Here is a 25,896-nt window from a genome sequence, read left to right as displayed (position 1 = left end):
CCATACGCAGTGCTGGAATTTGCGTAGCACTCGTAAAGATTCTTCACCAAGGCTGTGCTGATGCCTGTGCGCACATCGCCTCTCGCCCGCATGTGCCACTTCGCTGGAAACGGGAGTGCTGGCTGTTGCTGGTCGCGCATTTCTCTTGCTTCCTAGATGTTCGACCACACAAGCACGAGACCAAAGCATGGCCGATCCAAGGACCAGCACGGACTCATTATTAAGCAAACGTAATTCCACTAGTAATTAATTACTTTTGGCTGAAATTACCGCTTTGATGTAATTCATTACAATAATAAATAATCAACTCACAAGAGTAATGAATTATGTTACAAATTACACAGAAAATAATTACTGTAACTTAATTATAGCAATTTAAAGGAATTTAATTACTGTCATGTCTGTTCTCAACAATTTCATACTCAACAATTCCGGACAAAAGCATTTTGAATGGGAAGAGTGTATGAACGCATGTTTTCATATATTGGAGGATTTGACTATCTCCTCCCATCTACAGGCTTGCAAATTTGCTATTAACGTTTCTGCTATCGTCAACTGCTCGATGCGAGCGATGGGAAATTTTTAAGATTTTGCTGCATATTGAAAGGGAGGACCATTACCTTTAATATTTCTATTGAAGTGCCTTAAAATTTATCAATATTCAAATTACAAGACATGTCGAGGAAATGTGTAGAATTCCTCCAGCAGCCCTTGACCCTTGGTGTTCAGAGAACTATTGTGACAGCTCCCAACAGAACAATAAGTTTCTCCACTCTTCGAACACCGCAGAAGTCCATCCATGACTCACAACGAGCGGCAAACCCCTTTTGTACACTTGCGAGCAGGACAGCATGTGCTCACAATGAAAGAGTGTACCAGCGGTGCGAGCAGCACTCTACCACTCGAGACGCTGCTGATGACTCAATGCATTCCACCGGCGACATGCCCGGCGGGCTGTCAATTTATTTGAGCATTAGTTTTCTGTATTCTTCCAGTAGCCCTAATCTCATAAGATTATTTCTCTATCTTTGTTGTTCTACCTTCCTGTACCATGAACGGTGCAGTACATCACCGCTACTCGCTCCAATAGTGATGCTGACACAAAGCTGCGGGCATGATAATATCAATGGATCATTGCAGAAGCCCACTATCGTTGATGCAATGGTTGTGAACATTAGGCTCATTACATTACCCTTCTGGCCCAAAAGAACTCAGTTGTCCTAAGATTGATGTCTTCAATTCCCAGCAACCAATGGGGATTGCTAATGCAGCAGACAAGAAATTTTTTTTCCCTCTCAGAACACTGTGAGGCCTCTCCATGGTGCCTGGACAATTAGTGTCACTGCAATGTTTTTTGGTGTCGATCAAGCCTAGCAAAAGAGAAGATGCTCCACGATGGACTTCAAGATTACATCACAAATCACACTCACACACACTCGCTCTCATCGAACACAGATGTACAAGACTGCTTCCCACTAGCTCTGCTCGAACTGCCTAGAAATAGCCAGACAATAAAAAATTTTGGCCGCACTTATCATTATGTGGTGGCAATGCCGTAGCATTAGGTATACTCCTTGCTTTTAGTCACTTTTACTTACTGTTTCTTCCTATTTCTTTTGCTCAATAAAGCCAACTGCTAAGCAACTTTGCTGTGCTCTTTGATCAGTAATTCCAAGTCATTTTTACTTTTGATGATGATGAATATAGATTCTTGTGATGCAAGGGCATCTATAGCCAAAGTGCGCCATGGCACAAGGTATTTCAAACTTCTCAAGGTAGGGTCAGACCCATTTCCAAGCATTTCACCCTAAATAAGCCAAGCCCCCAAACCAGGAAAAAGCTTGCGCCCGTTGTATCGCCAGTGGGTACCCGGCTACACTGGGGATTGAACCCCGCACTTCCCTCATGCGAGGCAGATGCTCGACCCCTTGGTTGAGCTTTTGCTGAGCTTTTCTTGTCATTAATAGTCCTTATCAATTTTACAATGAATTTTTTTGTCCCTGTGGTAGCCACCTTCCGGCCTCCACTCTACCTTACAAGTGGAGAGGGTAATTTCTCCCTGCCCATTTTGGCACCAGACAACGATGGCAGGTGGAAAGTAGCAGCACTTGGCTCTTTCCACCTGAAAGGTTGAGAGAGTCAGTGTACACAACACTACGCCGCCAGAAAACGCTGCACTTTTTCTTCATGGTGGGGCTTCAAAAGCTAACGCATTCAAATACATCAAGAGCTACAAACCACCTACAAGGAACTGAATTCAAAGTTTGCGGTGGCTAATTTTCCAATTCACAGTCATGGACGAAATTTGGGAAATGCAGATTCGCGTGAAAAAAAATTTCTGTGTTGTCCTACCAGTCCATCAGCTGGCATTATTCAGTGGATGCAGCACGCGTTTCCCCTTGTGATTTAATGCCGTTCATTAGCATACTTTGGCCGACTGCGCAGAAATTTTTTGCATCTAACTTGCATACCGCAAGCTTTTTTGCATGGCTAAGAAATAATCACACGAAAACACTATTTTTTAGCACGCAATAAATGTTGCATTTAACATACTATGAACAAGTACAAAATTAGCCATGACTTGTAAACACAAAGTGCACGGCAGCACAATTCGCCATCGCGATGAAGCGATTCAAGGCGAAAATTCCGTAAATAAGCTCCTAAATCTCGGAAAATCACAGTGTGGCTGCCAAAAGACTCCTTGGAAAAAGTCTTTTCCAAAGTCCACTGCGGTTGATACCGCTGACAGCTGCTGGCCTTTCGGGGCTTCAGGTCGTGGTAGATGGCATTGCGAAATCCTGCCGCCAGCAGCTGTAGTCTCAAGCATGGACCTCCGTTGGCGGCGCTCCCCCGGTCGCTGTACGGCAGCCATGCAACAGCCTTTGACAAACATGGGAAGACCCTGCGTGGCAATGATCCAACACACAGCAACACAAATTTGCAAACTAGCGAGATGTGTCATGTGGTCTCCTCAAAACACTTGCTTTGATCTGCCAAGTTGTAATGTGGGAAGCAACACTCGTTTACTTTCAACACGTTTACCAGCACACAGCTCAAAGCATCAGTGGGACATCTGGGAATCTAGGACAAGCGTTCAATCTGGGTACAGGCAGCACAGGCTCTTACTCAGCAACATTGCTGGGTTCTGCGTGCTAAAGGCGGCACTGCAACGCCATCACTAAGGCATGTCCTACATATTCAGAACATCCCCTTTGTGTAATTATCTTTCTCACTGTTGCTTCCACAGGAAGCACACGGTGTCCAGCTCAGCTTTACTAACTTCAGCTAAAGACGCCGTTGAATAGAAAGGCCGCCAGCAAGACTTTCGTACCTCTTGCCAGAACTGTGGCGGCGAGGGGTTACAATATGTCGTGGACCACGGTATGAAAACCATATCAATTGGAATAATTCCTTCCATTGCCCAACCTCCTGACACCCCATGCCACACCAGACCTCCCCATCTCCCGCTGCCACATGAAAACAGTCTGTATTAGAACCGTAACTGAGCTTGAGGCTGAGCTACTTGCTACAGAATTTGTGAAAAATATACAGGTGACCTGGTTTGTTTCTTGCCCAAGCCCGTGGCTTGTTTTGCCTCATGGGCATTCTGAATTTTCCAAAGGTGACCACAGATCGTGGTCTAAGCAGTCTGGAGCACAGATCTTCAAGAGTTTAAACAAAAGCCAGACTACACGGCTTAAAAAGGGACTCTCTCGGCTGTCTATTAACGCGAGAACATTAAGGCTTCCATTCCGCGGAAAATCCGGTGTCTGCACAGTGAGCGAAAAATCCCTGGGAAAGAAGCCTAAATAAGCCCCCTAGGTCAAATGACCTAGTGGCATCATCACAACCTGCCCACTGGATTTTGAGCAAACTGACCACCGTGGCAGGTGGCAGTTCAGTTAACAATTGGTCGCAAGAGGCTGCTCAGAAGGAGCAACCTGGTTCTTTAGCCCCACCAGTGGCAACACCTGCCTTCACCGGGCAATGGCGCATACCTTAATTGCTGCACCTGCGCAAGGAGGTGAAGGCTTCCAAGGATCTATGAATGTAAAGTTGAGAATGACCAATTCCGCAAAGAAGAGCATTAACCGAATAATGTTATCGTAAGATACCCTTCAGATGAAGCTTAAGTGTCCTCTCCAGGGTCCGTATTCAGAGTTTGTGTCATAATAAAACGCGTAATAATGTGCTGCAGCGGCCACACCAGATTCGTTGAAACACCGGAAGCAGATGTGGTGGTTTGGATACAGTGAAAAGGGTCGAATAAATCAGATGGTGACATCGAAAACATAGCGTCACAGCAGATGTTCAAGGACAGCAAACATGGTGGGCTGTCTGAAGCAGAGCCTGCCGCTTCAAAGTGAACTCGTCAGAGTTACTGAGCTATTCTGCACTTGAACTGGGTAAAAACTACCCAGGGTGCAGGGCTTTCGCTTCAACTTATCTTGCCTATAACAAATCGGATGGATGATTAATTTGGCCTGTTTTTGATTTCGTTGGACGATTCGGAAGCTCCTAAGCCTAATGAGCACCGGTTTGTTGTAGAAATTGTTCTCTTCTTTCAAACCGGATGGTGCCACTAACACCAAAGTTATCTCGTCTGCATGCGTGACTGATGTAATATAAACCATAATGTCCGCAAAATGCTTGCGTTCACTGCACGCAAACGTGCATTTCCTATTGTGGAACTCTCAATTAGCTGTTGAAGCGTCCTCTATCATGATCGAGTGTAATGCCTGGCAGCGTATGGGAAACTGCTCATGTGCACGGATACTTGGTCACCAGCGAAGTGCTACAACACAGACTTGTTTTACATTGCAGAGGTGGTTTTTTGGCGTCCCTTACGGTTCTCAAAAGCCATGGTGGTGTGGCTCTACATTGAGCTTGCGAGTTAGCTTGCAAGTTAGTTTTCAGGTGCCAGTGTAGGCATGCATGCACTTTGTACCATGGCGAACCTACGCAAACTTCGTCTCCGAAACCCATTGCTGCGAAACACAGCAACATTTTTATTAGCTCCTCCCTTTTATTTATACGCCGCAGAAAAATTAAAAAATTGGCGGTGGTTTAGCTCTTGTTAAACCTGGAGTGACGCGACAACTACAGCTGGCTGAGTAGAACTTGGCCACGTGACAGCGTGGCGGCGCCGCCACGCTGAAGGCTCGAAATTCTACCGTAATGTAGCTATCGCTACAAAACCTAACAGTGGCATCTCGTGGTTCTTGCGTTGCCAGCACGAAAGGAATGAAAAGCAAATCACTGTCTGTACAACCGTCTGATCCCAGCAGCAACTTAGTTTCAGCAATGTTGCAGATGGCAAGTCATTACAGCATTTTGTTTCAGCACTGCACGGAGCGTGCACTGAGCAGCGAGTGACTGCATGCCCTCCAGATAAATGTAAAACGCCGTATTGTGCGAACAAGCTAGCTGCTTTTTATTTACCATCGGCGATAGACGCTATAACGGCCGCCTTCTGCCGCTGAAAAGCCATGCGTAGTTGGGCACACTACTTTCTTCTTTAAGTACACCTCCGGCCTTTACAGTGCAGAAAAGAGTAACTCAACTATTGTTTCTATCTGTTGAAGTCCACTGGGTAAACAAAGCAGCTTTCATATTACCCCTTTACAGTGGCATTGGATGCGCAACTCAACTTCTGGCTGAATGCTTGTCCTGTCGCACTAGTCACGTTCAATTTCACGGCAAAGGGCAACAGCGCCGCTGGACGTTTCGCTGTGGAAACCGCAACACATTGGCATCCTGCCGCCGCTCACAGTCGCAACTAGACAGGCATCCTCACGAGGGCGAACTCTCATGAGGTGTCCTCACCCTCACCTCAACTCACCTCATGAGGATTTCACTCGGTCTGGTGAGGGAGGATGGGTGGATGAAAATACACGAGGACGAGGGAGGAAAGAGATGGTGAGGTGAGGGCGAGGAGGGAAGACATGAAGTGAGGGCGAGGGAGGGAAGTCATGATGAAGTGAGGGCGAGGGAGGGAAGTCATGATGAAGTGAGGGTGAGGGAGAGAAGACATGATGAAGAGAGGGTGAGGAAGGGAAGACATGATGAAGAGAGGGTGAGGGAGGGTAGAATTCACTGTTAGGCGAAGGTGGCTGCCCGAACCGTACTCCGGGCTATCACTTTTGTCTGTGCCGCCTGTTATGAATTTCCATTTTAAAGCGGTACTTCTTAGGGTGAAGATCCCGGGGAAGACGTAGTTTCTGTGCTCTGGAGGTACACGAGGCAAAAACGAAACGCGGGCGCAGCACACCTTCTCCGTCGCCGTGATGTACTACACCGCTGAAAAAAAGCACTCTTCTAAGGCGAAAACCTTTCTTTAATTGCCTAAAGTATTCGGTGAAACACCCTGTATATGCGATAACAAGGAGCCACAGGTCAGGCCGTGCTGGTGGCTGCCAGTCCAACAGGAACCATGGTACCTTAGTAAACATTTTCATTATCAGCCCAGTGTCTATCAGATGATCATAGTGTATAGTAAAACACGTAAAAATTATACCTAGTAAGGCTGTTGAATTCCCAAGTTCTATGCTTTCTTTGCCGGAACGAAGTCAGATTTTAGATCAGTGAAGTTTCACAGAATTTGCTGTAGTGCAAAAAATGCTTTTGCAAAATTCCACTGTCAAATCAAACCCTGTTGGCGGCATTCGTGTGGAATTTTTTTATTCATGCTGTGAGTAGTTCAGTACAGTCATATCTTCTTTCTATATTCTATTTTCTCTGGAACTGCGGTATAGGAAAGCGGTGCCACAATGTGGTGGGCAAAGGCGACCACTGTAGTCTTACCATAAAAATAAAGCAGCACCTTAACCACCTTGGTCTGAATCATTGCTCGCTTCGCCTTGTGTACGATGTGCTAAAAAAGAAAAAGTTGTACTACTCTCCAAATAACATCAGCATCTCTTGGTTTATTTCTGTCCGCGGTTAGACCTGTGACCGCGTAATTGCGCGCCTGATTTTATGAACCAAATTTCTAGCAGGCATTGTAGTCAATTAGCACTCAGCGTTTGAGTAGGGCGTAGACGTGCAAGCAAAAAAAAAATCACAGGCGGCTTCGCTTGGGGTTAACTATTAATTATCGTTGCTAGCACCGTTAGTCCTGTTTCGCATGGTTTATCTTGACTTTCTATGTTGTTCCTTTGCCTGAACATGCTTACTTTGGCTGATATGTCATATGATGCAAGTCTGCGTGTTATTGCATCATTTTAGACTTGTACTGCAGTAGAATTGGTCATTCTCTACATTCACAGATACCTGGGAGTCCTGATTTCACTCCAGGCACAGAGGTGCAGCAGTTAAGCTACGCCCCACTGCCCTCCGACAGCAGGTGCTGCCATCGGTGGGGCTTGTGAGACCTATGTTGTTCCTGAGGAATCTCTCGTGACTAATCATTAAATTGACCTGCCACGGTGGGCAGCTTGATCACAATCCGATGGGCAGCTTGTGACGACGTCACGTGACGTGACTAAGGTGGCCCACGTGCTAGAAGCAGGCTTCGGACAGACAGACAACCACTTCAGACTCGGGGAGTTAGTGATTACTATTATTCAGCCCAAATGCTGCATTTTAGTGAGCCATTTGATTTTCAAGTGCCCTCAATAATGTTTTATTTCAAGCGACCACATAAGAGCCTCACTGCAGCGGAAAGCCGGCACCGCACCTGGGATAGACACTATAGAAATATAAAATTTTAAAGGTGGAGGAGCAGGATCCGAACTCGCAGTGGCACTAAAAAATGAGTTCCGCTGGCCTCTACTTCAGACCACTACGGCGTCGCCACAGCTTTTTTTTTAGGTATGACATTCTTAAAATTGAATATATTCTATTTACATTAACAAAATTATTTACAAAGCTTTTAGGATACACCAGGAACACATCGCAAAAAGACATCAACAGAGCAGTAGATGCGAGGTATAGGCTGAGCGCATCACCAAGAAGGACTAACACTCCGGTTCTAGGTTGGTTGGTTCATAAACTTCCCTAATTTGAACAATCAGTTGGGAGAAATCCTAACATCCTGCCTGTACAAACTGCCAAGCTCTCGTGCTCTGCTTGTGATGTCGTCGTCACGTAGCCGCGTTCACGAGAGTTCTTGCTGAAAGTGCCAGTCTCTCACGCTGTATTTTGAAAGCGTGGTCTTCATCATCTTCCATCCGTGCGCGTGGAACCGTCATCAGACGAGCAAGCAGAAACCGCACGAAATGGCGGAATCTTAGAAGCAGCGAAATTCAGAAGACCCAATGCAATCGCAATATCATCGGTTAATGGTAATTAAGCGACCTACAAAATTTCCTTGTTCTCGGTCTATTCTGTGCTTAGCACTTATTGTAATTCTAGTGGTAAACGCTATTGAATTGTTTTCTAAATACTCTTGGCGTACACTAGTCTGTTACTCAGATACAACAATGTGCCGATTGATTTTAGCAGTCTATTTTAGCACAGTGGGCATGGCAGCAGCAAACGAGGCACCATGCTAAGAAATCCTTTTTGCTTTGCTATCCACACTAGTGATTCCAAGTCTGCACATTGCTAGAGGAGTGACGATCGCTTTTTAGTGCTGCTGCCCTGCCCACTGTGTGTTGAGCATGTCCTTTCTTGTGTGAACGCATTATCAAAAGATCTGTTGTCTGGTGGCGGTGTTGAAACAAATCCTGGCCAGATTGAAAACAAATGCTGAGAATTGCTAAAAGGCCAGAGCAAGATTAATTCAACAATGGAGAACCTGCAGGCGTCACAAAACATAACTGAGAATGAAATTTCCGGTTTAACTCAGCGAATAAATGGCACTGAGAAACAGTTGTTGGGCCTAAATGCCTTAGTCACGAAGGTAAAATACATGAAATCGGCAATATCGGAACTTCGGGAGCAGCTTAGTACAGTTAGGAACCAGATAGACGATTTAGAAAACAGAGACAGGAGAAATAACCTGATCACATTCGGAATAAAACAGCTGGGCGAGGAGACAGCGAGGAGCTGGAAAACGAAGTACTTCATGGTGTTTTTTTCTGGAACAAGGTGTAACAGTGAGTGGTGTCGAAAGATACCACAGGTGGGGTAAAACGAAAATAAATAAGGCGCGACGAGTCGTTTTGAAACTTCTCGACTTCTGCGAAAAATTTTGGCTTGACAATACAGTGTTCAACAGCGAGTTCGTTACCACTGGCTACAGTTCGTACCGAAAGGATCGTGACGGTAGAGGTAGAGATGTCAGCATTCGGTTTAAATCATCACTGCGAATTTTACCAATGCCTGATGTACCCAACCCAGAGTGCATTTTTTGCACAACGTAATATGGAAACGTTAGATGCATTATTCAAGCAATGCACAGGCCCCCCAACTCTACCGCTGCCATATTATAGGAACTGATTTAGTATTTGCACACGAATGTTAATCCCAATATTCGTATTATACTGTCAGGATATTTTAATTTGGCTGAAATAGAGTGGTCAATTTTTTCATCTAAAAAGCGTGACACCCAAGGTGAAGCTATGTTGGGCATTGCTTTTGCCTTCGACTTATTGCAGATTGTAGGAGAAAATGCCATACTTCACGGCAATTGTTAATTAATTTTCGACCTCTTTTCTGTTAGCGGATCAATTACTGCCAAAAGAAATAGCCAGATAGCAGACAGAATATAGGACCACAAAGCTGTACTACTCACTACTCTACACAGCGCTTTAGATAAGAAACCTAAATATTTATCCTATTGAAACTTTTCTTGAGCCTTTCTCGAGATACATTATAAGTATCTAGGACTCTTGATCACTAATGACTTCACTTGGACTAAGCACATTGACTACACAATGGCTAATGTTAATCGCAAGTTGTTCTTTCTGAGGTGAGCTTTGAGACTACTTGTTCTGTCCGACTGCTCGCACACAATATATATATATATATATATATATATATATATATATATATATATATATATATATATATATATATATATATATATATATATATATATATATATATATATATATATATATATATCTTCCGATACTAGACTATGCATGCGTCATTTGGGACACTTTCACTAAAACTCACACTAATTAAGAAAGAAATGGTGCAACGAAAAGCAGCGCACTTCATTTATGACAAATTTGGACGTACGTCAAGTGGACTTGCCCCAATTAACGCAAAGAAACAGTGTGTCTCGACTAAAATTCCTCTTCCAATTTATTAACGCCCACATATTCTTTCTCATCTGGTTACGCCACTAGGCAAAGGCAAAGACAGCCGCATAGTAACGCCATTTACTACACATAATAACCATTTTAAGTATTATTGATTTCCACGAACAGTAATTGAATGAAATATCCTAACCAATGACCACGTTTCAAAATCATCTGTGTCGATATTTCTTTCCAGAATTGTTTAAAAATCAATTGTGTATGCTTATTTTGCAAAATTTTCGAACTCTCGTTGTTCTACTTTTTTTCTTGTGTTGATTGTGTTATTACCGTGTTTACTTATCTGTATCCCACCCTGCTAACATCCACAGTGGGAATTGCAGTATAAGCAAAATAAATATATATAACAGTGAAATGTTATAAGTGCAGGGCACATGTATGCATGCAGTGCGTGCCAGAAGTAAAGGCAGAGTGATATTTTCGGGCCCAACTTGTAACTGTCTCACGTATTGGCTGAAACAGCTCACACACACTTACCTGCACACACACGAGTATTAGCATCTAGCCTCTCGTTAAATAAAGCCTTGAGGGCTTGTCCTATATGCTTATTGCTCAGTAATATCGGCAGATGTTGCAGACTAGAAAATATAACTCGAATTTGAGAATGACTGTTAGAGAGGGTGAGGGAGGGCCAGAAAATTTTTCTAAGTGGGGGCGAGGGAGGGCCCCATAATTTGTGAAAGTGAGGACGAACCATGAATTCAAAAGTGAGGGTGAGAGAGGAAAAGTAAAAATGAGGGCATTTGCCCCCCTCTGGTAGCAACCTAACCGGCATCCGCATCCGGCGTTTCGGCCAGTCAGGTGTGGCCACTGCGACAGGTTATGACAACTTTTATTATGATAAAAACTCGGAATATGGTCCCAGGTTCTTTTTTTAACAACGGTCCTATGTATCTGTAATGGGTTCTGTGTAAACGCTGGTACATGACGCGAAAGAAGTGCAGACACAAGTGCAGTGGTGTCTGCATACAAGTTGTTCTTGCCCTCTCCTGACAGTTACGCTAAGTCTACCTACATATGTACACTGACCACAAGAAAACACCATCGAAATAAAATTAGCAACAAATACGAAGACAGCCTGAGCGTAATGATAGGTCTTAAAGTTAACATGCAGAAAACCAAAGTAATGTTCAACAGTCTGGCAAGGAACCAGCAGTTCACAATTGGTGGCAAGGCGCTGGAAATGGTAAGGGAATACCTCTACTTAGGGCAGGTAGTGGTCGCTGATCCAGATGATGAGGGAGAATTAACTAGAAGAAAAAGAATAGAGTGGAGCGCATCTGGCAGGTTCTCTCAGAACATGAATGGCAGTTTACCAATATCCATCAAGAGAGAAGTATACAACAGCTGTATACCGTAGTTATTCGAATCTAGGCTGATAGTTTTTTTCAAATAATCAGATTCCAAACTCTAGGGTCGGCTTAGATTCGAGGATTTTAAACACGCGCCACTTTTTCAATGAAACTGCTAAATATGGTGCATAGCTAGCGCCACCTAGACAAGTCAGTATCGCAGCCCCTACTAGCCATGCCAGTAGCAAACCGTACACAAGCGAGGTCACCATTTTGACCTGTGTTGTGTCGACCGTATCGGTGTGCGGCGTGGTGTTATTGAAATGGCACCAAGCAGGAGATGCCACTACAGTGCCGCTTTCAAGCGATAAGTTGTGATAGCCGCAGATGCATCGTCGAACCTTCAAGCTGGGCGGGACTTCGGCTTCGACGAGAAAAACGTCCGTCGTTGAAGAGGACGACAGCAGCTTATGTGTGCGCCGAAACAAGGATGGCATTTAGCAGACCAAAGAAAGCCCGTCACCACGAAGTGAAGACAGTTTTGGCAAACTTTGTTCGGACGCAGAGAGCAGCTGCCCTTCCAGTAACAACAGAAGTGCTCCAAGCGAAAGCTAGGGAACTTTTGAGGGAGCGTGGCCTAACGCCAAAGGATTTCAAAGCCAGTCGGGGCTGGCTTCAAAAATTCATGCAGCGCTTCGGCTTCAGCCTCCGACGTCGCACTTCAATCACCCAGAACCTGCCAAGCGATTTCGAAGAAAAGCTGATAGCTTTTCAGCGCTACGTGCTGCGAAAGAGAGAAGCAGCAGGCTACAACCTTGGGCAAATCGGCGACGCCGACCAGACGGCTGTGTATTTTCATATGCCAGTGACGTACATGGTGAATGAAAAGGGTGCCAAGGAGGTGAAAGTGCGCTCTGCGGGCTGCGAGAAGCAGCGCGCAACTGTTATGCTGTGCTGCGCAGCTGATGGACATAAACTCCCTCTTTATATACTTAAAAGGAAGACACTGCCTGCTCGAGAAACTTTACCAAGAAATGTCATTGTGCGGGCAAATGAGAACGGGTGGATGACGGGTGCGATGGTGGAAGAGTGGGTTAAGATTGTGTGGCGACGGCGTCCAGGAGCCCTTTTGACAAAACTCGCTCCTTGTCGTCGACCTTTACCGTGGGCACTTGACCGACAACGTGAAGGCTGCGCTCACCCAAGCGAACACGGACCTCGCTGTCATACCGGGCGACATGACGGGCCAGTTGCAGCCACTTGATGTCTGCATCAACAAACCTTTCAAGGATCGTCTGCGGAAATATTGCACGGACTGGTTGAATGACGAAGACCACATGCTAATTGCAACAGGCCGCATCAAACCTGCATCGTTATCACAGCTGGCGGTCTGGGTACCTGCAGCGTGGGACAACATCCCAGGTACTTTGATCATGTGCGCCTCTGGTGGCATCTCACTGGATGTCCAGATTTCGTTAAAAATTCTGAGAAGTGAAGTCAATGCTTCACCATCCAGATTCCGGAAAAGGGCATAAGGTACACCGTCATGACCAGGTGCAGTGTTAGGGCGGATGCCTTCACTTGCAGCTATAAGCTCAGCCATGGTGAACGGGCATGTTATCTTATCCTCTGCCTCATGTTTGTAACTGACCGGAACAGGCTTGACGGTACCGAAGATAGTGCACTGTTTGAAGGTGACAGTGACGAGGAACACAGCGACAAGTCTAGCAGCGACGACTACGTTGAATGAGCTCTGCACGTTCAGATTCAATAAATGCTGTTTGCTTTTCGTGAACGCTGTCCTCGCATTTTCGTTCGGCCTATATTCGAGGTAACATTTTTTTTGATGGCTTCGAGGTTTAGGAGGACGGCTTAGAATCGGGGTCGGCCTAGATTTGAGTAAATACGGTATTATCAGTACTCACCTATGGGGCAGAAACGTGGAGGCTAACGAAAAGGGTTTACCTGAATTTGAAAACGCAGCGAGCTATGGAAAGAAAGATGATAGGTGTACCGGTCGGTGAGGGTGAAGGAACAAATGCAGGTTAATGACATCCTAATCGCGATAAAGAGGAAGAAATGGGCTTGGGCAGGCATGTAATGAGAAGGCATGATAACCGATGATACTTAAGAATATTGGACTGGCATCCAAGAGAAGACAAGCGTAGCGGGGGGCAGCAGAAAGTTGGGGTGGACATATCAGATTAAGGAGTTTGCGGGGATAGGGTGGCCACAGCTGCCAAAGGACAGGGTTAATTGGAAAGATATGGGAGAAGCCTCTGTCTTGCAGTGAGCGCAGTCACACTGATGATGATGACAAATCGATGACAAAATGAGACATGCATGTTGTAGCCATTGCACGATCACCTAATACAAAGAAACCGACTGAGCGCAAAAGACCATTACACGATCACCTAATACAAAAAAACCGACTGAGCGCAAAAGACAACTTTTTTTTACTGCAGTAGTAGTGCTACTGTCCATCAACAAAGTGCCAATCTTGTTGGCAGAGCCTACGCAGAGACAGCACCTACCACCAGCCACATTCCCAACCTCACCCCCCTAGATAGGAAGCTGGCCGTCTACCCACCGCTACACTCGGTCAACCTCCGAACCCCGCCAACCTCTGCTCTTCAGAGGGGCCATTCACAACCGAAATCTACTTTCCAGATGCACCACACACCCACACACCTACTTTTCCCTTTCAAAAGGCCTCCGCCCGCAAAAAAACCCCACAGACAGATCGAAAATGCGATGCCGAAGTCGAGTTTAAAGAAGCAGTGAGTCAATCAGCTGCCCTCCAGACGCGCCACCCACCAGCCACCTCACCCCGTAGCTAGGGGACTGGCCCCCACCTACCACCGCCAACCATCACCCACCTCCGCACCTCACCTGCATCTTCCACAAAACCACCCACCACACTAGCACGTACCAGAAAGTTCCCACAGATATTGCCGTCAGCATGCTTGGTGCCTTTTCTGTTTCCCACATGTCCTGTAGCCAATTCCATCACACTGTGAGTGTACGCAGCAGTTCCCAGAAGCCGTCAGGAAAAGCGCACAGCAGGCACTCACCTTTTCGTTGAAAAGCACCATACAACTGAGAGTGTCTTCGGGCAGTGCAGGATGCAAGTACCGCACCAGAGTCAGCAGGTCATCCCTCTTCAGAGGCTCCAGGCCCAGTTGGACAAAGCGGTTGAGGAATGAGTGGGGCAAGCCACGCATTGCTCCACCTTTCTGATGTGGGTTCTGGCAGCCGAAAAACCGTGAGCGGCCAACCATGAAGCTGCGGTTCAGCTCGGGCACAAACACTTCCGCCCGGTAGTCAAGGCAGGCATTGAGCCCTTCAAGGACGCTCAGGGAGGCCCGGTTGAGCTGCGACCAACGCAATGCATTAGGTGAAGAAAACAATTTCCAACATGGTAAAACCCGGCGGTGCTACTCATCGCCCATATTCACCCTCCAGAAAAATTATATGGTGTCTGTGAAGCCTCTGCTTAGAGTAAAAGCATCCATTAAAGTGAAAGCATCAACGTAATAATTTTGGGTAAACCTAATTGCTTTCGCAGAATTGTAGCATCATTTGTCTGATCGTCCAGTAATTTTTTTCCCTATTCCAACTGTCAGCAAACTGTAAAGAACAGAAAACTCAGCAGACGTCTGCACACCCTAAAAACTACACCCCATAGAACTACAGACGACCTCTAGAATTCAAAAAATAACAATAAAGTAGATTATTTTTAAGCATTTTTGTGACATCATTTCTTGTCTCGCTTTTTTGTTTTTAGAGTCACAGGGTAGGGGACAAATGTTTTCATTTCCTTTCAACATTCTGCCAAATATTCCACACTCACCTGCTGGCAAACCTTCCAAGACTGCCTGATTAAGAATATTAAGATGTGCATGAAGATGTAAAATATGTGTACACTAGTGCATGTTAGCTGTATAAGCCTTGTTCTGATCTTATACCAACTGTATCACCTAAGACATTACAGAATTTCGAAAAATAGGATCTTGAGTTAGAGTTTTTTTCACCACAGCATTGTCAGCAGTGAAGTACTACATCAGAATACAGCTAAGATGTACTAACTAGCAGGCCAGTTAACTTATATATAATGGTTAACTTTTCAATTTTCACTGGTGTGCTCCTTAATTATTGAGGTGTGTAGCTCACCGTATTTAATATCCACGTCAGTTTCTAGAATTTTGAAAACGCAATTATCCTCGGCTCTGTGGCCCAACAAATTTTGGATATTTCAATGAGTTATGTGCACTGGAGAGGTTGCTTGCCTGCAAGCTTCTCGAAAGCAAATGTATTTCGGCACGCTGTAGGCCAAATTTGTTGAGCCATAGCGATGAGGGTAACTCCGTTTTCGAAAATCTAAATTACGGTGGGCTGCATGGCTCTCAGTAATTAAGGAGCGCAACAGTAATAGTTAAAAAGGTAATATTAGTTAACCAGCCTGACAGTTAGCACTGCTTAGCTGTATTCTTATGTACTTTACCGCTGACAATGCTATGCCGAAAAAAGCTCTCTTCTATCAAAAAGCCTATTTTTGAGAAATGCGTAAAGTATTAGGTGAAAAACCCAGGATATGATAACCCCAGACCACGGACGCTCAATGCGACGTCGCTCACTGTCACACTGGGCCGCCTGCATGAGAGTTCGATGCGGAAGGCACCGAGCTGCCCAAGCATTTCGGTGACATTCTGCTTGAAAGGCTGCGGCAGCGAGCCCCTCTGAAGCAGTAGCCTCTGGAAATGGTGCTGCATACAGCGGGACTTCAGACTCACCAAATGACTCCCATGCGACGAGGCTCCAGAGTCGTACTCCTGCAGCGCCGTGGAGCCTGTCTGGTCACAGCAGGATGATATGCACGCCCGCAGCCAATCGAGGGCTTGTCGCTGGAGCAGCATACCTGCGTTGCATGCGCACGCATATAAATTTGAGGGAATACGAAGATGGCTGGAGACAACATGTCAGGAGAATGTCTACAAAAGATCCCAACAATTACAGCAGATAATTCTAGCACCAACACCAATTCGCCTGCTGCGAGCACTAACGGGCTGAGGCTTTAGAAAAACGACCTCTCATTCAAAACAGTGCTGCAACCATAGTGGTTATTTTGTAAGGTCTGCTAATATACCGTCTATTACTTTTGTGTTCTACATATGAACCCATATTGTGCAAGGACTTTAAACATCTGGTGTCTTCAGCACAGCAGCACGCAAAGTCACTAGAAAACCACCTCACGTCCACAGTGTTGTTAAAGTGAAGTAAAAAGAGGCACAACAGTCTGCAAAAAAGTTGTGAATACCTACCAGCCTTCCTGACATGCAAGACTAAGACTACAGCATTTGTCCAAATGACACAGTGGCTGAAAGCACGGGAAACATGAGATTTCCTCCCCGGAACTATACCACTCGAGCAGAGACTCAAAGATGGGAGAATGGCACACAACCTCCACATCAATGCCAACCCGCTGCAACCAATAGTATACTAGGTAAAACTGAAAGTGAATCCTATAAAGTTAATTGTGACAGCAAAGAATATCGAACCGCACATGACTGGATGAAACCCTTACTTTTTCTCTTTCTGTCTTTCAGCAATGGAAGGCAGGCATTAGCTCTCTGCTCACACAACTTTTCTCTCCTCGACTTGCAACGTTGGTTCGCCTCAAGCAATAGGCCCTGGTTTGAAAGAGCTACTGAGTAGTGAGTGTGAGTTTTAAACATAATGGCAAGTTCTCTGCATACGTACTACTAGGTTTAAGCCTCTTTGAATACCTTGGAGGAATCATTAGTAGATGCACAACAGCAATACATGCAAGTTGTGCGAAGGCGGAATCTGTAGCGCCTCCGTCAGTGCAGCCAGTGAAACTTTCTTTTCCTGTCTTAACTAGCTCCTCTATGTGCCCTTTTCTGCAGCCTATACTTAGAGCAAGATGTTGCCAAACTGTTAAAAAAAGAAACTCCCTTTTTGCTCTAAAAATGTGCCACTAAATTTGGCGTATTGCCCAACTAAGCGATCGTGAAGGAAGCGAGATTAGCGATGCCAGCGGCTTTTCATCTCCAAGACACGTTCAACAAACATAGGTCAGTCTATTAAAGTGCCTTAACTTATTTTCTTGTTAAAACGTACAACCGCAGAGGTGTACATTCAACATGTGTCACTTCTAAGAATAGCTACTCGTGTTTATTTCCTTCAATCTGATCTTGCTGTGCATGTGAGAGAGAAACTACGGATGTTTATAGCAGTAACCTAAAGCGGTTACTAGGCTTGCTGTAAAATAATTTTTCTTTGTAACGTTGCTTGAGGATTGTGTCGAGAGCGCATTGTAGGAATAAGAATATTTGCGCACTCCAGGTATTGAATCGAATTACGCTTTTGCATATACCTTCAAGACCCGGAATACTATTTCGAAATGCTGAAAATACTCCTATCGTTATAATTAAAAAACCTTAAAATAAAATCAGGATATGACTTTAAAATTTATTACATATATAACTGCTCCGAAGTTTAATCTAAACAGCTGTAGTTTGTCGACGCTCACCTGGCTCCTCGCTCGAGTTGGCCGTGAAGAACTCAGACATGTTGAGCCGGTATTTGGGCGCAACGACCACCAGGTCCGTTCGGGACGCCAGCGCGACGGATTCCTGAAGCTGTGGCTTCTTGCCGCCAAGGAATAGCAGCAGCGCCAACCTCTGGGCTAAGCCAAGAAGCTGCGGCTTCTTGCCGCCAAGGAATAGCAGCAGCGCCAGCCTCTGGGCTAAGCCAAGAAGCTGCGTCTTCTTGCCGCCAAGGAATAGCAGCAGCGCCAGCCTCAGGGCTAAGCCAAGCTGCGGCGTTGAGATACTCTTGTGTAGGTATCCATTATACTGCTTCCAGGTAGCCATCTTTGAGAGCTGCATTCAGGCATACCATAGGAAATGTTACATAGTAAATCAGTTTTGTAGAAGTAGGAGCCACGTGTTCAGCATCCATATCATAATGTATCGCCCAGTAGCAATTCTGTAGTACCACAGTGCTGCTGTGAAAAAAATTACAGGATTGCACCTCAGTCTGCTTAAGAGCGGAAATGCGAAAGCCTTTCCTCTATTTCTTCCTGCCTGTTTCATTTTTTATTTTATTTTTACTTCATTTTTATTTTATTTTTATTTTTGAATTTCTTCTCTCTCCATTTTTCATTTATAATTTTTTTGCCGCAATCACCTTCATCACTATAACAATTTCCCTAGTAGCACAAATTTTCGCCAGAACATTATGGCAATGTCACCAATGCTTTGTAATGTTGTACAACATACTCCAATATTGCATGAATATACCCATAAGTTGGTCAGGATGGCATAATCTGCTAGCATTGCAGCCACATGCTCAGGAATTGGTTAGGGCAACATACCATCTGTAACTGTTGGAACAACATCATGATGCAATGTATAGCCCGGTGAACGCTATGTTTGAATCATAACAATACAACAACGTTACAAATATATTTCAGGCACAGGGTTCCAGAAATTTTCCGACTTGTTACAAGAAACATTTTTCAACTAGCAGTACTTTGCAAGTAAACCTCTTTTATTGCGTCTGCATAGATTGCATGCATAGGTCCATTAATTTGTCGCAACGCTTTGCTTATTACCCATTAGCCACAATAATCCTTAAGACACCCTTCAGTGATGGCTATATAAGCTTAACTCCATGCTATTCGTTGGGAGGTGTATCAGTTGCATTGTATTATATTGGTTTTTATGGTGCATAAGCAACTCGGGCTATCATGTGCCAAACACATGGTATAATATAAAAAATTGGGTGCCCTCAGCAACAGTCCTTCTACAGACAAGGACTCTGAGGAGCCCAACAAATCGAATGTAGACCTCAGCCTTCTTCTTAGGCCTGAGAAAATGGATGAGGTGCACCACAAAATGCGGCAAAGCACAGGGTGAAAATTTTTAGAATTAATATTTATTTGATATATTTTGTTGAAGATCGCCGCTTCTTTCAGGAAACTAAAAACAGATGAAGTACCTATAATTGGTTTATCTCCTAAAATTAAATTGGGGTGGAAGGGAATGCGTTCATCGTAAAATACTGCAAAATAATTTTTTCTTAGCCGTTCGAGTTCTGAGCTCGAGAATACGATGCGATTTACTGTGAGCTCATCTCCACATTTCTCACATAAAGGTCTGTCTTGTTTCGTCAGTAGAAAGGTATGTGTTAGGTGCGTGTGTCCGATACGCAGGCCGAATAAAATTACCGCAATAAACGTTCCTGATGCCAGCATTTTCCCAGAATAGGTTTTACTAAATATAGATTGTTATTTTATTCACTGTTCCATGCAGACTGCCATTTCTCTTTAAGTTTATTTTTAATAACTTTACGCAATCTGCACTGTATATTTACAGTTCTGACTTCCTTATGGCAAGCTTGAGCAACGCAAGCATCAGCTCTCTCGTTGCCACTAATTCCGAGATGGCTTGGTATCCAACAGAGCTTAATTTCTTGTCCTTGTGTTTCAGCAGTTATTATGTTATGTATTATATTTCCTATTAAAGGTTCTCTCACATTTCTGGTGTTCAGTGCTGATTGCACTCAGTGAGACCATGTAGATAATGTTGTTTTGAATGTTCTTTTTGACTATTTTTGATACAGCCACCGAAACGGCATAACATTCGGCTGAGAAAATTGACACGCACTGAAGTAACCTGACTACCTTTTCTCATTTATCTTGCACTACAGCACTTCCAACGTAAAGTGCTGTTTTAGGACCCTCTGCATAAAATACTGTGTATTATTTGTATTTTCGTCTACCACCAAAAATTCTTTTTATGTGAGTTCACATGGCATTTGCTTTTTATGAAATTGTGTCAGTGTGCAGTCGCCTACAGCAGGAAAGGTGTACCAAGGTGGCAGTGGCTCGGGCCTCTGGGCAACATCAGGTAGTGTTGTCCAGAATACTTAATTCCTGGCAATTTTTTTCAAAACGGAGGATAAGGGATCTCATTGCATTGGGTTTGTGCTTAGACGGACACTTTGTAACTATGGAGTAGCAGAGATGTTCTGGTAGTGAACGAGGTTTTTAGGACGTATGCACATGGACATGAGAGCATGGAGCTTCTATCGGCAAGGGGTGGTTCATTACATTTTACATACAGACTGTTTATGAGCGATGTCCTGTATGCCAGACTTGCAAGGCGCAGACCTGAGTTATGCACTGGATCTAATTGCTTCAGGTAGGACGGCAGTGCTGAACTGTACACTATGGACCCATAATCTAGGCAAGAGCGAACTATGCTGCGGTAGATGTGTAAAAGGCAAGTCCTATCAGACCCCCAGCGTTTACGTGAAAGCACCTTTAAGATATTTAACGATCAAAGAGCTTTCTTCTTCAGGTTTTTATGTCAGGCAAGGTCACTTTTTGTCAAAAGTTATGCCCAGAAATATGTGGCCACTTTTTACCGGTAATCTGGTTTTGTCCAGGTGTAGTCTAGGATCTATCTGTAGGCCACATTTGAGTGAGAGAAGAAGGGCCACTGTTTTCTGTGGGGAGAAACGGAATCCATTTCGGTCAGCCCATGTTGAAAGTTTATTTATTGTTAACTGCACTTGTCTTTCACATGTTGATATGTTTGAGGATTTGCAAGCTATTTGAAGATCGTCGACATAGACTGAATGCATAATAGACCTTGGAATTATTTTACTAATAGAATTCACTTTAACAACAAAGAGGCTTGTAATTAGGATACTCCGTTGAGGCACTCCAATTTCCTGAATGAAAATTCTTAACAGGGTTGAACCGAGGCGTACATGGAATGAACGGTTTGAGAGGAATCCTTTTAAGCAGTTCAACATCCTGCCACGAATGCCAAGTTCAGCCAACTTGTGAAGAATCCCAAACCTCCAGGTTGTATCATACGCTATCTCTAAATAGAGAAAAACATCAAGAGAGTGTTGTTTGTGTAAAAAATCTTCACGGACAGTATTTTAAAGAGAACCAGGTGGTCTGCTGTAGAGCATACCTTTTTGAAACTGCACTGAATGACATCGAGAAGCTCACGGGCTTCTAGCACAAAGGTTAATCTAATATTCACAATACATTTGAAAGGATTTTGCAAGCAGTTGGTGAGGGCTATGGGTCTATAACCACTTGTAGGGAGTCCGTTTCTCGGCTGTGTTTTTGCACTTTAGAAATGATCATGTAGTTTTATGAGCTCGAAACTGCTGAAAAATATTCACCTAAAATGTATGCCTGCTCTTCTATGTATACCAGGAGCTGTCAGAAGAAGTGTTAATGGGGAGTATTTACCACTTAGCTTGCGTACCTTCTCCCACATTTCTTTTGATGTGGTGGAGCTATTTATGGATGTCATGTAACTTTGCCACGAAGCCTTTCCAGCACTACGGCGGATATATCAGGGTTCTGCTCTTGCCTTTATAAAGTTTGAGATTTTTCTGCGTGGGGTCCCTCCGAAAGTTTCCCCATGCTGTGTTTTGTTTCTTTTTGCTACTTTACATCCTTTTGTATACCAGGTTTTGTGGTTTTGTTTCACCACTCCAGAGGCTGAGGTATAGCCAGGCACGCAGCGAAATAATGCAGCTCGTGACAATTTCATAAGTTCATAGACTTCAAGTTATGTGGATCTATTTTGTCTAGGTTAGCGTGTTCTTGAAACAGCACCCAGTCGACCAAATCCAGCTTCCAACGTGATGGTTTTGTAGGAATGATTTGTGGAGAAGATGTTAGGTTGATAAGAGCAGGTAGATGATCGCTGCCGTAAAGGTTGTCCAAGACATCCCATTTGAAATCAGTAAAAACGGAAAGCGATGTAAGAAAAATCTATGCAGCTCCATTTTCCTCAGCTTGGGGAGCATTATGTGTGCTTGTCCCTGTTGAGTAGGCATATATTATTGCACAGAATAAAATCTTCTAAAATACGGCCTCTAGTGTCCGTTTGTTCGCTTCCCCAAAAATTGGAGTGAGCATTAAAATCGCCGACTGATAGATATGGATCTGGTAATTGTTTTAAAAGTTCTTCTAAGTCATGGAGTGTTACTGTCAGGTGTGGTTGGAGACACACGGAACATACTGTAATTGTTTTAAAATGTACAACAGTGACTGCAACGGGTTCCAATGTAGTCTGAAGCTTGACTTCATGAGTGGCCGCACTACTTTGGACAACTATGGCAGTACCTCCAGAGAGCCTATTTGCTCGTAGTCGGTCGTGGCAAAAGACTTTCTATCTACTTAAAATATTTTTGTTTTTATCCCATGCTTGTCTCCTGGAGACACAAAACAACCGGGGAACATAAAGCAAGAATATCTTTTACGTCACTGTAGTTTTTTTTAATATGCCTCGATAGTTCCAGTGAATTAGGAACGCCATATCTAATGTCTTTTTGGAGTGTATTTAAAAACCTATGCTCCCGGTTTGGTGGGGTCCGTTATTGGAATTTTCCCTCGCTTTTTGTGTTCAAGGAAGTTGTGCTGTTGCTGCTGTGGAGGCAGGCTACTGCTTATATCCATCGCCTCGCAGGAGGCGATGGATTCCCGCGGGGAACCTGCAAGGGTATGGATTTGTGGCTTCTCCCGATGGGGGGAAGCTGTGCAGCCTGCCGGCTCAGGGACCAGCGAGCCTTTCTTTTGAGATGGCAGGGCAGTCTTGGCTGCACCTGTCAGATATGTGGACGGCCCTGCCTTGCCAGTGGCCTGAAGTTGAAGTGGTGTATTACCACTGCCACTATCTTTGGTTGTGCCAGAGGGGCCGCCGTCAGGTGCACCTCTGGGATGTTAATGGTGCCGACACCGGAGCGCTGTCTGGGTGGGGAACGGGGCAGGCACACATCAACAATGGTGCACTGTGTGCCCACTGTTACCAGACGCCGCTCGTCTCCCCGGCACACGGCATCAACTTATGACCTCGACGTCTCTTCATTTAACTTTTTTCGTGCCACAGGGTATCTTATTTTTCGTACTTTCGGATTAAATATTTTTGAATACTTTACATGATCGCAAGTAGGCTGCATGTGGTCCTTCGCAATTCGCACATTTTGTTTCAGTTGATTGGCACTTATCTGTATCATGTTCAGTTCCAGGACATTTTGCCACAGGTCTCCTAGCCTCTACATGTCTTGCTGCCATAACCATACTATTGGCATTTGAAACATCTCCTAGGGTTAGGGATGTATGGGTGCACTGGGCACCTGATGAATGCAACCCAGACAGACTAGGGCACGCGAGTCCTGCCAAATATTACCACGTAGTGAGGTGTTATTTTTTCTTCTCCATTCCGCCTTATAGTGATGCGGCGAAGGGACGTCACGCCTTGGTCTCGCAAATTCTCGAGCAGCTCGTTTTTATCTTCTGTCGTTAGCAGCCCCTCAGAAAATACTCCCTGAACTCTGCTCAGGCTTCTGTGAGGTGTTACTGTAATGTCAAGGCCAGCAAGTTTCTCTTGTTTGAGTAATGCATCACTCTGCTTTTTGGACTTGACCTGTACAAGCAGATCTCCGGAGGAGAGTTTTTTTGCTTCATATTCCTCGCCTGTGCGGCCACTGGAGCGTTTTGCTCAACAGCGTGAGCTATCAGGAACGGGGGGAATTTTCAGCAGATTTCGAAGTTGGAACCGATTCTTTCGGTGCAGTAGCATTTCCAGTTCCTATAGTTTTTTTAGAGGGGAAATTGAGAATCCATGCGGCATGTATGGATTAAGGGTTCCTATTCTGTCACTTGTGCTTCACCCTTATTGACACAAGAAGGTCCCGGAGCCCCCACCTGGTATACAGATGGGGAGGCCTTCGGCGGGGGCTTGATCATGACCCCGACCACCACTGTTCATGGTTTCTACTCTTCACCTACAACCTTTCGCCACGGTGCGGATTACAGCTTCGGTAGGGGGGCTAAGGGTCTGTGGTGGCGCCAAGCACCATCACTTTGAGACTCAAGGTGCCCTTGCGGGAAGTGTATCAGTTGCATGTAGCAAATGTATTGTGGAGCTCAAGTGCCACTCGCTCTCAGTGTTTATCCTTGTGAAGAGTTGTGATATTTTGTAAATAGTGCCGAAATTTAATAAAAAACTTTATTAACTGTTCCCCACTAACACCTGTGGGATGCCCTTAATGAGGGAGTACGTAAGCATGAGCTTATAGAAACAGTTTGTATTAACGTGAGTGTATGTTTCTCATATAAGTTAGATGTGTATTGCAGTGCTTTGTTGTCGGTGCTTGATACGAATAAAGCTATGTGTTCTCACTATAGGCAAATATGCGGGTTGTGCAGGGTGACACATTTTAGTGTCTGTTTCTTCTATTTTCCAGATTTTTTGGAGTGTGCTTAATAACATTAAGCAACTATAAAACATTTTGTAACTTGTCAGAAATGTTAGAAATCTAAGGACTTATTTCACGGAGGATGCTTTATCCAAATAAATGTTCCTGCTACCAGCATGCAGTTATTGGTCCCAGCTGCTACATGGAATGGGCCAATAAACCATTTGAACTGGGACCATAAAAAATCCCATTTGGACATTTTCCCCTGGGTTAACATGAAGGCCTTCAGCCTAAAGGGCCGCTACCTGAGGTCTTTACCCGGAAGGCATTTACCATGAAGGCTTTTACCCTGAACGTCTTCCCATAATGCAGAGACACACCATAAGGGCAGGCCCCTAAGCCTGTTTCACATGCAAGCGAAAACGCTTGCGGATCTTGCCGACACGGTGCAAAACCTGTTTTGAGTCGTCGAGGGGATGAGCGGCGAGGTTCCAACAAGTTGACGTCGCTCAGTCGCTTGCATATGAATCAGCCTACGGTGTCCCTCGGCGGCTAAGTGGCTGTGACGTTTAGACCCCGAGTACGGAGTTGCAGATTTAATGTTGGCCACGGCGGCAACATTTTGATAGATGAGAAACGGAGCACACTTGCGTTCAATGACCGAAATCCTAGGAATTGCGAATCCGCCGATCACAGGGACGCCTCCGCGTGAGTGAATTAGTATCACGCTGTAATTCAATTATATTACTGTCCACAACGCATTCCCTTTAGACGCTATTGGTCATATGACGCTTATTCGCTAGATTCTGCGTGATTATGCGACATTAGGGAAGGAGGCTTTTCGGAATCAGAGCTAGGCTTAGCCAATTACAGAAAATGCCAATGTCCTCCAGGACGGCACAATGTGGTCGAGGACACACGCATTGTGCTTTAGTTTTGACGGTCATTGCGATAAAATAGACACGCGTTGCTCACCTCCAGTGTGTCCAGCGAGATGAAAGCTGTTCCCTTGTAGCGCGCAGAACACGAAAGTCCGCAAGCAGCTCTTAGCATGCTCCTAGCAATTAGCTCCTAGGCGGCACTGTCCTAGCTCACTGCGTCGAGATGTCGGACGTTCTTCTGAGAGCGCT

General features: G+C 44.8%; 1 protein-coding gene across 1 annotated transcript; it reads right to left on the bottom strand.

Moving 5' to 3' along the window:
- Positions 1–631: 631 nt before the first annotated feature.
- Positions 632–25,896, bottom strand: LOC144115805 (uncharacterized). Its single transcript, XM_077650296.1, has 5 exons — positions 25,742–25,896; positions 18,057–18,408; positions 16,297–16,421; positions 14,578–14,877; positions 632–2,902 (listed from the first exon to the last, which is right to left on the bottom strand). The coding sequence occupies exons 1-5, from the start codon at positions 25,817–25,819 to the stop codon at positions 2,633–2,635; spliced, it is 1,125 nt and encodes a 374-aa protein (XP_077506422.1). The 5' UTR covers positions 25,820–25,896; the 3' UTR covers positions 632–2,632.

This window comes from Amblyomma americanum, chromosome 1 (assembly GCF_052857255.1).
Source record: "Amblyomma americanum isolate KBUSLIRL-KWMA chromosome 1, ASM5285725v1, whole genome shotgun sequence".
NCBI lineage: Eukaryota > Metazoa > Arthropoda > Arachnida > Ixodida > Ixodidae > Amblyomma > Amblyomma americanum.
This window is presented reverse-complemented; position numbering and strand designations above follow the sequence as displayed.

What these genes read in the sequence shown, in the direction of transcription:
- LOC144115805 (XM_077650296.1), bottom strand. Translation starts at nt 25,819, where the DNA reads ATGCTAAGAGCTGCTTGCGGACTTTCGTGTTCTGCGCGCTACAAGGGA. An exon ending in CAACTCGAGCGAGGAGCCAG is followed by an intron (nt 16,422 to 18,056) that starts GTGAGCGTCGAC and finishes CATGCAACGCAG; the next exon opens with GTATGCTGCTCCAGCGACAA. An exon ending in TGGTGCTTTTCAACGAAAAG is followed by an intron (nt 2,903 to 14,577) that starts GTGAGTGCCTGC and finishes ATTGCCACGCAG; the next exon opens with GGTCTTCCCATGTTTGTCAA.